The 18,049-nt window shown below is 50.7% G+C and overlaps 1 protein-coding gene across 4 annotated transcripts in view; it reads right to left on the bottom strand.

The window, feature by feature from the left end:
- Nucleotides 1-431: 431 nt before the first annotated feature.
- LOC105698274 (mediator of RNA polymerase II transcription subunit 13) overlaps nucleotides 432-18,049 on the bottom strand; it is a 29,209-nt gene continuing 11,591 nt past the window's right edge. The window contains exons 4-17 of one of the 4 annotated variants that reach the window (XM_023434098.1): nucleotides 17,894-18,039; nucleotides 16,799-17,228; nucleotides 14,311-14,451; nucleotides 10,827-11,562; nucleotides 10,447-10,656; nucleotides 8,354-10,324; nucleotides 7,874-8,213; nucleotides 6,969-7,264; nucleotides 6,501-6,692; nucleotides 4,828-5,172; nucleotides 4,014-4,352; nucleotides 3,414-3,698; nucleotides 2,869-3,140; nucleotides 432-2,602 (exon numbers count right to left, since the gene is read on the bottom strand). In XM_023434098.1, coding sequence (XP_023289866.1) covers nucleotides 2,470-2,602; nucleotides 2,869-3,140; nucleotides 3,414-3,698; nucleotides 4,014-4,352; nucleotides 4,828-5,172; nucleotides 6,501-6,692; nucleotides 6,969-7,264; nucleotides 7,874-8,213; nucleotides 8,354-10,324; nucleotides 10,447-10,656; nucleotides 10,827-11,562; nucleotides 14,311-14,451; nucleotides 16,799-17,228; nucleotides 17,894-18,039 — 5,836 coding nt within the window. In that variant the 3' untranslated portion in view covers nucleotides 432-2,469. The remainder of the gene's footprint in view (nucleotides 2,603-2,868; nucleotides 3,141-3,413; nucleotides 3,699-4,013; nucleotides 4,353-4,827; nucleotides 5,173-6,500; nucleotides 6,693-6,968; nucleotides 7,265-7,873; nucleotides 8,214-8,353; nucleotides 10,325-10,446; nucleotides 10,657-10,826; nucleotides 11,563-14,310; nucleotides 14,452-16,798; nucleotides 17,229-17,893; nucleotides 18,040-18,049) is intronic. The other 3 variants (XM_023434100.1, XM_023434099.1, XM_023434101.1) reach the window with 3 other exon arrangements.

Raw genomic sequence — 18,049 nt, 5'->3', positions numbered from 1 at the left:
AGAGACCCTTAAAGCGCCCATAAAAGTGAGGTACAAGGAAGGACTTTATGGTTTAAAGCATGGGAAAATACTAAACCTAATGGAAAATAAGAAACCGATACCAAAGGAGTCAGTACTTGAATTCTTCCTACATATAGAACTTCCATGTCCCACAATCGACGGTAGTCATAAAATATAAAAAATATAAAATTATGGAAGCTCGATTNAGCATTTGGTGCATGCTACTTAATAATAATAATAATAATCCCAATAATGACGTACTACCCAAGTAATAAATACTATAGATACAGAGCGAGTGTGTACGTGTGTGTTGTTTAGGGTTGGGTGTGTGGGTGTGGGTAGATGGGTGGAGTGTTAGCGCGACGTGCGCGCAATGTCGGAGTCGTGTGTCTGTACCGTGAGAGAGTAAATTAACCAAGTAAGGGTTAGGGTTCCTATGTACAAGTCATATTTGTACTATGCGACTGACGCTGTTGGCCACCGTGGCTTCACTCAGACGCGCCTCTAGTTCGCTCCTTTTCTCTTTCTCTCGTTCTCGCCCTACGTCGCCCGTTCTCTCCTATCCTTCCCCTCTTTTTCTCGACCTCTATCTGTCTCCAGAGAACGGCAGGTATACGTCGGCTTTCCTCTCTTTCTCTCATTTTCTCACATTCGCTCTTTCGCTCTTTCTATCTTTCTATCTTTCTATCTTTCTCCCTTTGCTCCCTTTTTCTCCCTCCCATCCTCTCGCTCGATTTACCTAATCTCGGCGATGTCTCACTTGATAAATTATCGTAAAAACAATACTTTACCCTATGATCGTAATATGTATAATGTATAGATCACCTAGTTCGAATAAAATTTGTCAAACGGCATTATCGAAAAGTCCGGAGGCTCTTTGGGTCTAGGAAACGTGATAACAGGCGACCCAATCACCCGCGCGGCCATTAATATCTTAACATCCGTTTTCTCTCTCCGTTCCTTTCCTCGTGTCACCATCTAGGGGCTTGTACGAGGCAAGTTCCGATACCTACGACCAAGTGTAAGAAGGGAAAAGAAAAAAAAAACAGGGAAACGAAACGGTAGAAAGAAGGGGGACGCAGACCTCGACAGAGGGAGTGAGATAGAAAGAGAGAAAGAGAGAAAGAGTGGAGAAACGTAAAGCAGAGAAAAGTGCTACGGGAGAATCAAAGTTTTTCCTCCGCGTATTATATCATCTATATAAAATTAAAAAACAACGTAATATCATTATATTACTTCGTCGCTATTAATACAATAAAAGGGCTTTGTACAAAAGTCAATTTACAAGTAAAAACATTTGGATTCGGTCAGCTTCCTCCTCCATGGTGATCCATGCGTGATTCGTAATTCAACTATCTAACGACGGAGAGACGATTGCGGACCGATTTCGTAGACTCGACGTCGCTCTGGCCTCTTTTCTCCCTCTCCCTCTTTTTCTCATTTTCTTGCACCCCGCGTTCCTCGCGTCCCCTCTATCGGTTTCCCGACAAGAAAACCGACGACAAAGTGTCGGACAGAAAATAACTCCCATGGGAAAGTAACCGGGCAACGAAATATCTAAAATAACGCGAGAACGCAAATTCGATCAGGGCTTCGAATCGTTACGTCGAAGCGTAAACGATATCGAGACTACGAGGCTCGCTCGAAAGAAATCGTTACGTCATCGAAACATGTCAAAATACATGCAAAATATCTCCCCAATGTCTTCCTTCGCGAACAGAAGTAAAACAAAATATAACATACTTCTACGCTGGTTGGGCCCCGACGAACCTACTAAATGTATTATGAACTTCCAAAAAAAAACTTCCTTTCTTCCCTTATTTTGTCCCGAGGCATTTCATCGCGTAGATATTTTGTCGTACGGGTGAATTTTCGTGGGATATCTTGTCGCGCGTCCTCTGGTCGAACAATTCGCGATACCTCCTCGAACGTCCACGTTATTTTCCCCTTTGTTCCAACACTTTCTCTCCTTCTCCTCCTCCTCCTCCCTCCGCCTCCGGTCCTTCCTTATCGATTAACCTCTACGAACACAAAGTGTAATCTAATTTGAATATGTCTGCTGCATTAGAAAAAGTGTAAATAGATCCTACCGCGCAGCCTTCCACGGCGCGACGCGATTCCTCCCGTCGTCCACGACCATCGCGACCGCGCTTCGCCCATTTTCCCGAAGAAGTGAGAAGGACGGGCCCCCTTTCTCGGTAGTCGGTACTCCGACATCGTTCCGACATCGCTCCGAAACCGATCGCCCGATCTGTCCGTTCCCCGCGTGCCGGACGCGGGTGGCAGGAGCCCACCGGTACCTCCCGGAGCTCGGGCGTTCCCCGCGAGAATGGCGACCCGGAACGACAGGAGGAGGCTCGGGTCGCGCGGCTCCGGTTGCTCTCGCAAAGCCCCAAGTGACGGCGGTACGATAACGAGTGCTTGAGAGAGGTGGCGTTCGCGTCGCTTTACAAGGGGTGAGGGTGTGGGTCAGACGAGAGCAGCGGCCGCGTGGTAGAGCTGCATCAACGCCTGCACGTGCACCGGCAGACAGGACAGTCGGTCCTTCGTGTTCGTGTCCACCGCCAGCCAGGAGAGCGCGTTGTAACCTTCCAGCACGTACCTGTCGAACGGAAAACCCTGCGGTTAGGACCGACGAAACCGGGCAAGAGTACTTTCGCGGTAGAGCATTTTTTAGTCACACCTTAGCCTCGTTACAGGCTTTAATAAGATTCGTATCCGGTTAATGGAACGCGGAAACATACTCTTCGTAGTCAGAATTATAATTCCACAATAGGAAATATTATCTTCCTAATCGGAACGTTTCGCCAAGAAGAAAAAAGCACTACCTACTGTAATATAAAATACATGAAAAGTACGGTAACGAACCTAAGTACGTCGGTGGTATACTGTGAATCGAGAGGATGAACGGTGAGAGCGCTTTGCTGTTGCAGCAGGTCGTCGCTGTTCTGCTGAATGGCAGGACTGTGCAGGTGCAAAGCGTTTTTCAAGAATACGGGACATACACCTTCGAGGTGCGGACAAGCTGCCCAGAACCAACTCGGCATCCGACCCGTTGGTGCCGTGGAAACCAAGTAACCCAAAGCCAGTGGTTGCTGCAACAACGTTCCCACTTCCTCCGCTTGTTCCGCTATGGCTACCTAAGAGAAGAAAATTCCAATGAATTCCACTTTTAAGCCGACTAAATTCGAATGGCAATATTTGACGGAACTTCGAACGCGGTTCCGGTCAAGAAAACTTAGCTTTATACTACAGTCGACGGGCTGTTTATAAGCTACATTATAGCTTTTCAGCCTCAACCCTTATTTCTTCCTCCACAAATATCGTTGCCGCTGACAATGGACGATCCGCGTCATAGCACGAGGATGTTCCGGCATGTTAATTACGTTTAACCGTAATCAATTTGAACTTACTCTCGGAGTATTGTTGCACGGGAATGGACTGCCGGGTCCGTCGTGATTTCCTAATCCGGAGCCGCCACCGTCGCCGCCCAAAGGAGATCCTTCCGGACGATGGGGACTGCCCCCGGGACTTTGGCCCCCTCCGGCACCGGCTTCGGGCCACACGTTGAAGATGTCATTGAAATCGCCCATACCCTCCATTCCCTCGGGCATGTCATCGTTTAACACGTAAAACAATTCGTCGTCACCTAACTCCGGACCGTTTATGTGCTGCTCTTGGAACGCGGTCTGAGAGGACTGGAACATACGAATCGGTTTTCACGTACACAAAATATATCTCCACCTGGAAGACCGAATATTTTCGATGACCCTTTTGGCTTCGAGGTAACGACCCGTAACGACCCGTAACGACCCGTAACGACCCGTAACGATTCCACAACGATCGGATCAATTTATCCGGTAACTTATGAAGCACGCGCGGTGGTGGACTCCAAAATTGGCGGCGATTACGGGGGAATTTGCATTGCAGCTAGGAAATCCCAGGTAACTCGATTATATCCCGAATTCTGGGATGTGAATAAGTTTACCGGACAAGGTACTCGGTCGATTTACCTGAGTCGTCGCGGAGGTAGGAAAGACGAGTATATGAGTGCACGTAACGTCTTGCGGAGTGGACAGTTGGCAATTGACCGAGGCCTGGCTGAACCTCTCGTCCGGAGTAAACTGATCGGCCATCAGGCGAAGCGTGGAATCCGGCTCGAGAGAGACCAAGCAGGCGCTGAGCACGCAAGGTGCCGCCGACGGGTAGAGGAGGCTGCATTGACCGCATATCTCCTTCAGATGTTTCGAAGCCTTCAGAAGTGCCTTCCTCGAGAGCAACCAACTCCACCCTTTCAGTTCGCCGTGTCCGATGCGACCCACTCGACCGACTACTAGTCTCCACGGCTGCACCTACGAAATGACATACGATTAACGAGGATATCGGAGCATATCGGAGCATATCGGAGCAGTTTTATAATATCATGTCATTTCCCTAATATAGCAATTTGCCTTGGTAGAACAATCGATATATTATTTACTAAGAAATGCCCGCTTAACTAGGAAGTATTTGCGAATTCCTAACATGAAATTGAAGAAAGTTAAACTTTAAAACTGTAAATTATTAAACAAAATACATTAAGAAATGTGATCAAATCGACGTTGATTCACTAATTTTTGCGAAAGGCGTACGCGGAGTACTTCGCGCCCGCAACCTCACCGAATTCGTCATTATTTATTGACAACATCGTTATATAAAACTTGGGAGGGAAGGCATTCCAGAGGATCGGAGAACGGTCGCGGGACGGATGCAGCCGCCTCAAACTATTCCGGAGAACGACGGATCGTGGAAACAGTGGTCGGATAAAGAAGCGCGTCCAAGACTCACCCCTTGCGACATGACGCCGAGGATGAAATCCATGAGTTTCTGCAGGCCGACGCGCCTAGCGGAAGCTCGTTTCCGTCGCTTTCTGTTGGGCACGTCGATGTTGATGGTGGCGGTCTCGAAGATCTCGCCTCGGTCATCGGTGGCCACGGCCAGCAGCCACGACTGATCTTCGCTGAGGCAGTAGCTCAGGTAGAGGACGGCGCACTCCTCGGGTCCTGCTATGCCGAACGACTCCGGCGCTTCGCTTTTGGCCCTCAAGGGTGCCAAAACGTAGGCCGGAGCGTACAGCCTGTACGGAGCTCGATTTCGTTCCTGATGTACAGTTGGAAGAGGGTTACCAAGCGACTGGAAAGGGTTTGCCCGTACATATAATATTTAGGCCCTTACTCGCTTTTCCCTCGCTTTTCTTGCTAAAAGATCTTTTGGTAGTTTATCCCGAGAAAGAAACATCAACCAAAGAAATATGCCGCTAATTAAAGCCGGAAGAATAATTATTTAACTCGAATAAATAGAATGCAACGTTATTCGGAATTATGACAATTTATTTCGGTCATATAATTATTCTTGGAATTAACAAAATATTTCTTTGGTTCAATGAATTTTTTTTCTCAAGGTACGGGCCCTACTCATACCTCACTGCGGCGCTTTGATAGAAATAGTCTTAAAGGCGGCTATAAATGACATATTTTGGTAGCGGAGCCTTTTCATACCTTCTTTTGCAGTTTCTTTTTGAGAACCTTTGGATTAAAAGAGATTTCTTAAAAAGTGGGTAGGGGGACTTCTATCTCGCTTTGACCGTCAAAATCGTCCCGAGATAGGGGGGAAACGAACGACGTCGATAACGTAGGAAAAATGAATGTAGCGGATGAAATCAATTCCAGAGACTTTAAGAGAAATTAAATTTGTCGGTCTTGCTGATGGTGTTGCGTTAAAATCGCCTTTCCTTTTTTCCGACACTGTCGTACCACGTTTCGCAATAATGGTACTTGGACTAAAAGTGAACTTAAAAGAAGGTATCGGTATCGGTATTTTAATAGCGATCCGACCATCCTTAACTACAAGACGTTTAAAAGCGACCATAAAAGCGAGGTATGAGTAAGCGCTGGGGTACAAGGACGGTGTGTCTCTTGAAGGATATTCTCATGTCTTGTGTAAAAAAACATCGATGTGCCTGCAATTGTTAAATCGTTTGGCAACGCGATCACGCTAAGCGAACTTGTACGTTGCCCAACGATTGAAGAAAAATGTTCGCTCGGTCTGTCTCTGCCTTTAGGCAGGGAAAATTCGTCCAATTTTGATGTGATGTTCCTGCGATGCAATTATCGTGGTTTAAAGGAACGTCGTCTAAAATTATAACTCTATGTAGTTATTTTAGGGACCACAGGTAGAAATTAGGCGAGAAAGACCACATTGATTGGAAGATCGGGAAGTTTTAGTACTTTTCTGACAATCTTTCAAGTAACTAAATGCATTCGGAAAGTAACCAATCTATTGCCTTTTAAGTATCAATGGCTTGCTATAGTTAGACCCAATTTATTAGGCAAATATGACAACGGACTGCCGTGATTATCTCTCGTTCTCGAACTGGTAAAACTGCTGAACTCATTTTGATCTTCACATAAGATTTTTAGTTTTCCTCGGCTAATAACGGTACTCGTTATGGTAAAGCTTACGTCTTTGCTCTTCAGGAAGAGATCGGCAGCGGCGGCGGTGCCGAAGCCAGTCAGACTCTTCACCGTCGAGTTGTGATTCAACAATCGTCTTCCTTGCAAGAACACATTAAGCGCCAGAGCTCTCATTTCGTCTTGAATTTTTCGCCTTTCACGTGCACGTCCTAGTTCCATTATGCTCTCCAAAGATATCAGCTGCAATGACAATATCGCTTGATTGTAACAAACGCAAAGAAAACTTGAGGAAGAGGTTCAATTGATCAACAAAACTATGAAATATAGCAAGAAAATGTAGAAATAAAATCCCGAATGTAACGATCTATTATTTTAGCCTTATTTTTAGATTTTTTCGCAATTACTTCAAATATTCTAGTTAAAAAAAAAATTAGAGAGAGAGAGAGAGAGTAGATATTTAAAATCATAACTACGTCTCAGTGGATGAAACGTTCGGTACGTTGGTGCCTCGCTTACTTGAACGTTAATATTGGACCTGATGTTTTCAGGCATACTATTGACTGCGGCGGAATAAGCTCGTAGAAGGGCCAGAATCGCCAATCTTCGGCGATCTGGATTCTCGACGCTTCCGAAGGAGAATGGTTCCACCAGGTAGACGACCACGGACGGAGGCTCCACCACCTCCTCGTCGGGCCCGACGGTGGTGGTCGTCGTGGAAGTCGTCTGCGAAGTCGGCGTAACGTTGCCCATTGACGCGTTCGAGTTGGCCGTAGTGGTCGAGGAGGGTGTTTCGCTTCGGGAGTTTTCACCTTCTGTGGACAAATGTATAAACGAATCAGAAAATTTTTTCCGCGTTATACGAGACTAGGAGGGCAAAAAAATGTAAACGAAAACAACGGAAACGTAAAATTGTTGCGCTATATGCACAAAATAACTAAGTAAGAAGACGGATAAAACTAAAATCTGATCACTGTTCTTCATCGTTTGGATTCCATTTTTAACGATTTAATTCTGTATAGAAATAACGAGAAATACCTGCCCCAAAACGTGCACTTTAAACAAGCCTTACGCCTCGCATAAAAGTTAACGCATACCTGTAGTTTTCGAGTAAATTCAAGACGCATACGTTTTCATGTCACAATTGAGTCTTTTTTGGCAATCTTTTAATCGCGTTACATAGGACCCGTACCGTATGTAAAGGTGTAAAGTTAAGTATGCGTTTATGAATTCGCCCATGCATGGAAAGCGCTTAACTGTCAAGGAATGACTTAAATGACACAAATTGCGCGAATACCGAATGACAAGAAGAGGGCGAACGGTAATTAATTGTAAAAGGAAACGAACCGTTTGATCGTTTAAAACGGGTCTCGTAACGGGCTACCGTGCTATAAGAAAAGTTTGACTCAGATGGGAAAACATACCGACAGGTTCCGTTTTGACAGCACCGGTGCTGTCAGGAGTGGCAGGCATAGTTTCGACCGCTGGCACGGCAGATTGCGATTGCTGCTTGCTAGAAGCCTGCGAGTCCCCGGGATCCAGAAGACTGCGGTCCTGAATCACTTGGGTGAGGTACAGTGCCAGCCGATGATTGCACACTTGGGCGTAGAGCCTCAGTAATTCCCCGGTCTGATTCTCGCCTAGAAGCTTGAACCACTCGTCGATCGGTTGCTTCGACATCTTTTGTACAGCCGATTTCCCCACTCGAAGGATACCGTCTCGCAGCGCCTTCGAGATGGGCGTGTGTCTTCCCAGACGGCAGATCTGAAAAGGGTGACGATTCGATGCTCACAAATAAACTGAAACCCCGTCTCGGAATGGGCAACTTTCGTCCCGCACGACGGAGAACCGAAAGTTGGAGAACCGAAAGGTGAAGGGAGGACGAAAGAGACGTTTCGACGCACCTCGTAAGTGGTGGACAGCTCCCTGAAGAAGGACTTGACCTTCCCGATGACGGGATCGCTGTCGGGGGCGACGACGATGTACGCCACGTCCCGAGGCCCGGCGTAAGGCTCCAGCAGCAGCTTCTCCCAGTAGCTGAGGGCGTAGGGCGACAGAGACAACCAGTCCCGGTCGTAGCCGACGATCAGGGCCGGGATGGGCTGCGGCTCGCAGCGGTCGTCCGTGCCCCTCCCGGCGAGCCGGTGGAACTGTCGCCAGGTGAGGGGACCGGCCACGGTGTAGGGGGCCTCCCACATCCTGGTGGTGCACTTCTTCTGCACGGCCTCCTGCAGGAGCGGCTGCAGGGCCCTCATCATCCTGACTATGTCGCCGCTGCACTGGGGCCCCTTCGCCCTGAGGAAGGCCCACCGGTGGACGCCGTTGACCCGGCCGGGGCGCTCGTTCTGCGAGCCGTCGACCTTGCCCTGGTCCAGGGCGGCGAGGGACACCTCGTTGCCGTCGTTGAACTCCAGAGCGTTGACGGTCGTGGCCAGAGGCGCGGGGCCCTTCGGACTCGCGTAGATCCTGGCAGCCCTGCAGAGGCTGCTGGCCGAGCTCTGGACGATCAGGCACTGCTCCCTGAGCAGCTCCAGGACGCCGGACGGGATCGCGTCCAGACCGTCCGGGGGCTTGCCGGCGGCGCCGCCGCAGGCGATGCTCCCCAGAGAGCTCTTCTTCTTCTCGGCGGGGTCCTCGGCGATGCCCGTGATCTCCATCTCGTCCTCGTAGAAGAGGCCGGCGCCGTGGGCCAGGCGGCGGTTGACCACGGCGCTGAAGCCGCAGCTGCACTTGATCTGGTCGTCGTCCTGGAAGAGGGTGCCGCCGCTGCTCCACGCGCTCGCCAGGTAGACCCCGGCGTCGGCGCCCTTGATGTTCCCGACGACCTTCGGGCCGGCGTTGCAGACGCAGAGGCTGCAGCTGTCGAAGTTGTGGTCGCGGAAGATGTTGAGCGCGGTGTCGCCCAGGAGGATGTTCACCACGAGGGAGTTAGACTCCGGGGCTCGGGTGGGTCCGGGGGTGTCGGCCTCGATGCTGTTCAGGTTCTTGTTGAGATAGGAGGAGGTCGTGGAGGTGGCTGGGCTGGGCTGGTCGTAGGGTGGAGGAGGCGGCCTGCCGGGCAGGGTGGCGGACCTGTAGGGCGCGCCGAGCGGCGCCGGACTGGGCGGACAGGTTTGCTGGTGTTGCTGCTGATGCTGCTGGTGCTGCTGGTGCTGCTGGTGCTGCGATGGAGGCTGCTGCGACTGCGGCGGTGGCTGCGACTGCGGCGGCGGCTGCGGCAGCGGCTGCGGCAGCTGCTGTTGCGATTGCTGCTGCGACTGCACCGGCGGTTGCGACTGCTGCGGCTGCTGCGGCTGCTGCGGCTGTTGCTGCTGGTGCTGGTGCTGGTGCGGGTGTTGGTGCTGGTGCTGCTGCTGCTGCTGCTGCACGGAGTTGGGCCTGGTCGGCGGCAGGGGCTGCTTCTCGGCGCCCACGGAGGCGGGCTGGCCGCACTGCCACGAAGGCCTGTAGACGCAGTGCGGCGGCAACGTGACGGAGGGCAGCGACTGGCTGGGCAGGTTGGTCAGCGGGGCGTACTTGGAGGAGCCGACCAGCTTGCAGACGGGCATGGGCCTGAAGACGTAGGACCAGTCGTCGATCGGCTCCTCCGGGGGCGAGCCCATGTTGGGGTAGATGTCCGGCAGATGGCGCAGAGACCGCTGCGGGGCGGCCAGTTCGGTCTGGTCCATGGGCGCGTCGCTGAGCTGGCAGGGCGAGGCCACCGGGTTGTGCTCCAGGGAGGGCGGAGTGGGGAACATCTTGGAGAGCTCCTCCGGGCGCAGCGAGCCCACGCCGCGGCCGTTGTGCTTGGTGGCCCCGTCCAGCCTGGCGTCCTCGTGCAGGCCCCCGGACTTGTTCGAGCCCGGCGGGGTTTGTACTTGGAGCTGGTTCAGGTTCTGCGGAGGTAACAGTCTCTCAGGCGACGAGCCCTGCGTGTCGGGATCCGGAGAAGCGTCAGTAGGGGAGCGACGCGCTACCTCGGCCGCGGAGGTTTCCTAAAATTCCTAGCTGCACTTACGGTCTCGTCGCTGGACGTGTCGGGGTCGGAGTTGTCGAAGATCTGGTCGAGGTCCTTGTAGGACGCCTGTAAGCCCTCGCTGGTGAACAGAGAGCCCGGCTTCGGCGGGTCGTCCCTCTGCCGCCGCAGACCGTCCACGCCGGTGCCGCCGTTGTCCTCGCCGGCCGCGTCGAACTCGTACGGGTCCGTCCTGCCGCCCGGACCCTCGCCCTGCAACGAGACCAACGTTCGATCTCTTCGACCTTGGGGACGATCGGCTGGAATCCTCCCGGTCGCGCCCCCTGCGTCTGCACTCCGGAATCCCGACCGCGATCGTACCCGGAATTTCGCAACTCCGCATCCGGGAAAAGCCGGGAAAAACCGAGGCGGCGCCTACTCACCGCGAGCGGCACGCTGGGCTCCTGCTTGATCTCGAGCTTGGGCGTGCGGGGCTGCAGATGGTGCTGGGCCGTGGCGGCGGTCGCCGCGGCGGCCGCTGCTGCGGCGGCGGCGGCAGCGGCCGAGGCCGCGGCGCAGGGCGGGTACAGGCTGCCGGGCCTCAGGTTGGCCGGCGCCGTGGGCGCGCCCTTGAACCGCTTGACGGGATGGTTCAGCCATGCTTCCTGCGTGGAGTAGTCGTAGAGCCAAGAGAGCGGCTGCTCGTCCTCGAGCAGGGCGCCCTCGTACTCGCGCGACGCGAGGATGGGCCGCTTCAGGGCGGGACCGGCGCCGAGGCCGAGGCCGGGGCCGGGACCGGGACCGGGACCGGGACCTGGGCCGGGGCCGGGACCGGGACCGGGACCGGGGCCGGGGCCCGGGCCGGGCGAAGGGCTGGAGGAGTGCGGATGGCAGGCCGTCGAGGAGGCGCTCGACTTGGGGCCCTGGGGCGGCGTCATCGGCGGGGCAGTGTTCGCGTGGCTGGGCGGCGGCTGCGGGCTCAGGGTGGGCATCGTGGGGTCCGCCGGCGGTACCGACGCCGGCTCCGAGTGCGGCGTCGGCAGCGGCGAGGGCGCTGGCGAGCCCGGCGAGCCGGCCGACGGCACCGGGAGGCAGTCGCCGCCCGTCGGCGGCCCCCGCGAGTACGACGGCGGCCCGCCCAGCGGGGTCCCGGGCGCCTCCGTTCTGCTCGGCAGCGACCTGCCGGACGGAAGCTGGTTATTTCCTCCGGAAGGCGACGACACGCCCTCGGGGGCCGATCGGCTGTCAAACTTTGCTCCTTGTTAAGGCCGATTCTTCCCCGTATCCGTCCCGTGTCCGCTCCGTGTCCGTTCCGTATCCGTGACGTATCCGCAAGCGGACGGATCCGAATCGGCCTTAAAGCGGTATCGGATATCTCGTATGACGGTAATCGGAAGCATAACGGTAAAAACTGGTCAACCGATCGGCGCCTTACTAAATTTTCTGCAATTCCATCGACCGATACACGAGGCGTGCGTAACGGGCCTTACGAACGAATTAGTTTACCCTGTTAAAAATATTTATAAAATTCATGCCCTATCGATGCATAAGATTGTACTAAAATGATTGAATTGGATACAAAGATTAACCCCCTCGTGTTCTAAATTTGTACGTATTTAAATTACATAAATATTATGTCGTACAATTAATATATCAAGGTGAATAAAATTTTCAACAAATCGTATCAAATTTCAATATTTTTTTTTAACAGTGTACTTTTAAATTTGAAAATGCCATGTAATGTCAAAATTGAGCCATTTAGTCGACTCACCTGATGATAAATGCTCGATCGTACGTACAATTTAACGCTAACTTATGAATTATCTATGATCCATAATTAAATGAGAATGAAAGAATTAGAAAGCGATGGGCCGTAATGACCTAACTGATAATTGCATAATTAGTAAGCAATGAAGAGCAAAGGTCGGGTTTTTTTTCGTGAACCACTCGGTTCATGAAGGAAAAAAAAAGGAAAGTTTTGGAACCAAGGAAAAGGATGAATTTGATGGGTCAAGGAACTGCTGAGAGGTTTTCGATTTGATGATCCTGTGAAAGTCCGAAAGCTAGAAGACATTCGCAAAGAATGGAGGTAATAAAGTGCACATGCAGAAGTACCGACAAAGGTAAGCAATGGTAACGAATTTCGAATGCAATGCAGTTAATGACCAGTTAATTAATGGTGCAAAATTTAAGGACCCAGGAAAGTCAGGCCCAAAATCCTGACTTTTACAACTTTTGATTACGCAGCGACCGGTTTAGTTGACAGTCTGCAACACGAATGATTGATTTAAACAAACGGGTAACATTTAATTACCGGAAAAATATTCATATTCATTGAATATTTGATTTCACCAAAAATATCTTGAATCAAATAAAATTTATTGGATTTAGCAACATGACTAATTCAACGCGTTTAATTGAGCGTTTTTGCAAGGATGTGTGAAGAAGTATACGGGTATCATGACCGACATATCTTGTGGTGATTGTAACGATTTGTGGTTATTATGTACCTTATAAGGTACAAGTATCATGACCGACATATCTTGTGGAGATTGTAACGACTTGTGGTTATCATGTACCTTAAAAGGTACTCGTACCCCTTTATCTTTTTAAATAGCGCGCGCCTTAAATGGCTGCCATATTAGAAAATGATTGCAATGTATTGTCCTAGGAAGTATCGCATTTTTTGCAACGTTACATGGTAACCACCTTCCCGCGTATACGTTTAAACGCAAATTGTCAAAAAACTATTGATACGGTAACTTTAGATTTTCGTAAACGAAGCGAAGATTGCAGTTAAAGCCGTACTTTGAGGAGGGAAATCGATCAACCTTTCTCATTATGCGTTTATACGTACACCATGGCTCATATATTTAGGGCCAGTACTTCTTGACCGTTTTACTTTTTATGTACAAATAGGTTTGTTTATTCAGTAATTTATTCACCAGCTCGTATACCGATTCGTTAAGCCTTCTTCACTGGAAAGACAATAACTTCTTCCGCCGCTCCGTCTTTGTAGCGGTATTATTGTTTTTCTTTGGTGCGAGAATTTCATCAAGTGTCCGAAAAATGCCCCTGTTATCCCTCGATTACGTCGACGAGTATGCGGTGATCGGTGAACGTTAATTATGACGTCGCCGTGAGAGGAAGAGATTAGAAGCAATGAGGGCGAATAGATGCTTAGTTGATACCATTGGACATCATGGGGCCACATGGGCGTGAGCTGTGAGTCGCGGCAATGGTGGCAAAGGGTTTTAAACGGTTGGCAAGATGCGGAGGGTAAAAGGCTTCGACCAAACGGGGCATGAACTGTAAACGCAACGGCCGCCAAAGTCGAATCGATGTTCAAGAGTCGTCGTGTCGAGCACGAAGTAGGATAAGGAGATACAACGCCACGTATTGAAATCGTCTCTACTTTAAGGGTTCAAGATTTTCAGATTTTTTCCGATCTAGGGCCGAGAGCGCCACCTCCATGAAATTTTGCAATACAAAATTATCGTCCGTCTTTAATTTAGTCTTTATCGCGTTAAGAACATCACATTCCGTATATCATGCGCGGATTATCGTTTCGCTTTGCGTACCTTAACTGCAACATTAAAAACTTTTTAGATAATTTACGTCGGTAGCAAATGTTTCGGTGACGTAGGATCGGAGTTCCCTCATGTTTCGCGCGTAGCACTCGCGTCGTTAGATCAGCGAAAATCTGAGATCCTGGATCCCGATTCTGGGATCACTTTCGGTGGAACCGACCATTGGCGTGACGTCTCTCCCTATCCTACTTCATGGGGTCGGGCCTACCCTGAACGTTGATTTACTTTAACCACGACCGGACACCCAAAGTCTGGAGAAAGAAGCGACGATCCCCGAGAGGGAAATTTGGGGGAAGAAGCCTGTCGGGTGGGAAAAGTGAAGCGAGTCGTTACCCACCTTGGGCCATTGGCAGGGGCGGAGGGACCCGCGTCCCACTGGGTGGTGGAGCGCCGGTGGAAAGGTACGGCCCTCCTTCCACCCTTCTCTACCCTCTGAGCCTGAGAGGTCAGGCCCTTCCAACCCCCGGGGGTCGACCACCTGTAACCGACGGGTTTAGCGTCTCTTCCTGCACTTCCGAGAGTTGGTCTCTCTTTTTCTCTTAATGCATTTTATTCGATCATCGTTACCATCATCGTTACCACCACCGCTACCATCGTCATCCTCGTCATCGAACGTGTCGTCGGACAAGGGCAATCTCTAATCGAGTTCTTTCAAAATCACTAGCTTACGGTGGACCCTGTTCGTATTCGTCGACGCGTACGTATATTTCGGGACGTCATCGTGGTTGCGGTCCTTACCACACGAAAGAGGTGCATAGAACTCGGCAGCACGTGTAGCCACAAAGAACGTACGTTTCAACTATCGCGGCTGAGTAGATTAAACTTGCCCAATTCGACGTAACTATTTCATTCGAGGATGCTTCGCGTAATTAGAATCAATTTTAAACTTTTGATGCCGATAGATGAAAGTTTTGGTCAATTTCAAGTCGAACGACCGTATTTCGCTGTAACCGAACGAACGATGGTCGATACCGTTAATACGGGTTTATTCTCCCGTAATGGACAACCGATAATATTTTAATGGATACTATAAAATCAACGGTACTTTGCTGTCCCCAAAAATGACAAAGTTGGACACGAGAAAAATTTCTTTCAATTTCTCATCTTTTAATTTACGAGATATTGAAATTCAACTCTCCAAAAAGTTACCGTAATCGTCCTCGTTATCGATTACGTTCCATACTTTTGCAGATGATGCATGTTTCATTTCCAGGGGGCTTTAAATGTGTAAAGTGGATCACCGGACGCTATTGCAAGGAACGCATAAAAAAATGTAACATTTTCGAATGGATAAAACGGTTAACATTCTACATTGCCTTGCGTTGTTCCAGATGATTTATTAATTCTTTTCGTCGTATAAATATTGGAGAAATTGCATTGAAATTGCATTGAAATATTGGAGAAAGTGCATACAGAGGTGTTAATAAAAGGAAGGAAAGGTGACTTTAAAGGGAACCTTTTTTGGGACTCTACCCCGGTACCTCAAAATGACTAACAACATTTCCGCGTCTCTGAAAAAGAGAAAGGAACGGAAGGAAGAATAATCTCGAGTGAAAGGGAAACACCTGTGGTTGGCGTCACTTTAAAGACGTTTAGATGTTTCGAAAGGCAAACAATAAGGAATTAGGAAACAATGGTATCCGAAATAAACCGAGCAATCAGCCTTAATTTCGCAGAGAGGCAAAATCATAGAGTTACATGCAGATACTGAGTCAGCCGCTGCCAAACTACTCGTAATCGCGTCGGGTAATTTCACGTGCTCATGATGCAGCTGCGACAACGAAATGCTTAATCTACACCTAGCTGTACACGGAGAAAAATATTCCTGTATCTAAAATTTTACCCTTTTCATTACACATACGTATAAACGTGACTCTGTTTGCACATTTCTATTTGAAACTCTGGTAAATTAGAATCATCCATTTCCTCGTTCCAAAGCGAGATCGCGGACGACTTTCATTTTACGGCAAGCAAAGTCTATTACGCTACCTTCGAGACATGCCTCTACCAGATAAAAAAGGAGGAAGAAAACGGATAGACCGCTAACTCTACAACCGGCGACTAAGACGACGACGATGACGAGGAGGGACTAGTCGAGGGAGGACATTCCTTTGACGCAACGGGGACGACGAAGGAAGGAGGACCTCTTCGTCCTGAGATTGGAACGGTCGTCCGCGAGGCCGCTTCTCTAACGAAAATGTCATTACTCGACAATTATTCATTCCATAACAAACTCGGAATGACAGAAAAATAAAAAACGAAGATCCGGCATCGCAATTGGCCCAGGAACCTCCCGACACTTCCAACGTCATGATCCTCAAACAAAATTGGGTCCAATCAATATTTTTTTGTGATCGAAACGTTAAAAGCATCGGAACGTTCCTCGCGAATCACGTGGCAAAATTCCAGCCAGTTCCGTGGCATGCCCTTAAAAAAGGTGTCCCGTTCGAACATAACGGCTCGAGGCCACCTTAAGGGGACGCGAAAGTGGCATCCGAGGAGTCAATCGCACGTGAAACTTTTCCTCGAAGTGGATGCACGGAATCGTTTCCAAGTTTACAGCGTGAATTCGAAGGCCGTAAAGAAAGTCCCGACGCCCATTAAATTTGATTTTGATAAAATTGAAATTTCGTGGGAACCGAGACCTTCCTTGCAGCCTCCGAGTTCGAAAGGATTCGGCGAAAAGTTTGAGAAACAAAAGCTCCGTAACGCCACTGTCGCATCCCCCTTAACAACTCGAGCGAAAAGACTCGGAGATCGCGTCGGCGTCGTCCCCGCGCGCGTCGCGTCGGACTCGCAGGCAAGACCTCGGGGGCCGTACTCACTTGGAGCAGGTGCAGGAAGACTTCTGGGTCGGGTCGACGAAGTGCCAGGTGCCGGGCTCGGGGCTGGCCTCGCCGGGCTTGGCGAGGGAGCACTCGGCCCAGACGCGCTCCGGCAGCTCGGTGGCCGGCCGGGTGTCGCGCTGCGTCGAGAGCGGGTGGTCGTAGCTCGCCGGGCTGTAGGGCGGCGAGAGCGGCGCCTCACCCGGGGTGTCGTCCATGTCGGTCACCAGGACGTAGCAGGAGGGGTAGCGCATCCGGACCCCGCCCACGAGGACCTCCACCAGGGGCGGCAGGCCCGAGTCGACGGCGCCCGCGGCACCCGCGGCGCCGTTGATCGGGTAGAAGTGCCGCCATTCCTCCAGGAGCTGGCCGTCCACGCGGCCCACCTGACCGGTGAGGGTGCCGGCCAGGCCGTAGGGCGCCAGGATCACTGAGGAAAAGCGCCGGACGATCGTTACGCGTGGATTAAGAAAAGTTAACCCTTGGACCGTAAGTCGTGGGAACGAATCGTTGCTCCGTCGTGGCGAGCGCATTGGGAGAGTAAAAATGGCTCGATGTCATTTCAAAGAGCGATGCGCGTTTCGATACAATAATTGGAACCATCGCAATATAGATGGACGGTGCATATACATGCAGCATACATTTACGATATTTGCGTTCGTACGGTAGTACTCGATACCACTCATAACTTCGGTAAATAAAAACACCGGGAAAGAGGCAGAAAGGGAGTTTCGAAGAACCCCAGGTATTGTTTTTCGTAATTAAGTGGTACGGGTATACCGTGGGAACCTCCAACACTCGGATATAAATATACGCACAAAGTTCTCTCCGCGTTACGATCCCTAAATGTAATTTCGACCGACTCGTTCCGTGTACGATTCTATTTCGGTCACGCGTGACGGCACCGCAGGTATTTTCAGCTTATTGCTTATTTGCTCCGTGTCAACGGTACGCTACAGGGCGTGCAACAAGTAAACGCTACGGAGGGTGCACGCGTGCCGACCCCAAAGAGGGACGGAAGATGGGAACTCGAGTGACTTGATCGCGACCGACCGTAAAAAAGACGGGTCGGTACCGAGTAATGCAAAAGAGTACCTTTAACGCCGGATTGAGTGGTCTGGGTCCGCTGCAGGCAAGTCCGCGTCAGATGGCGCACCGCGGGATGTTGCCTGACGTCGACGCTCGCACATACCGTGCTCTCCCCGTGGACGAAGAACGCGAAGGAGAAGGACAGATGACTGCTGCAAACGC

This window comes from Orussus abietinus, unplaced genomic scaffold (assembly GCF_000612105.2).
Source record: "Orussus abietinus isolate OABI.00-Male unplaced genomic scaffold, Oabi_2.0 scaffold14, whole genome shotgun sequence".
Lineage (NCBI taxonomy): Eukaryota > Metazoa > Arthropoda > Insecta > Hymenoptera > Orussidae > Orussus > Orussus abietinus.
This window is presented reverse-complemented; position numbering and strand designations above follow the sequence as displayed.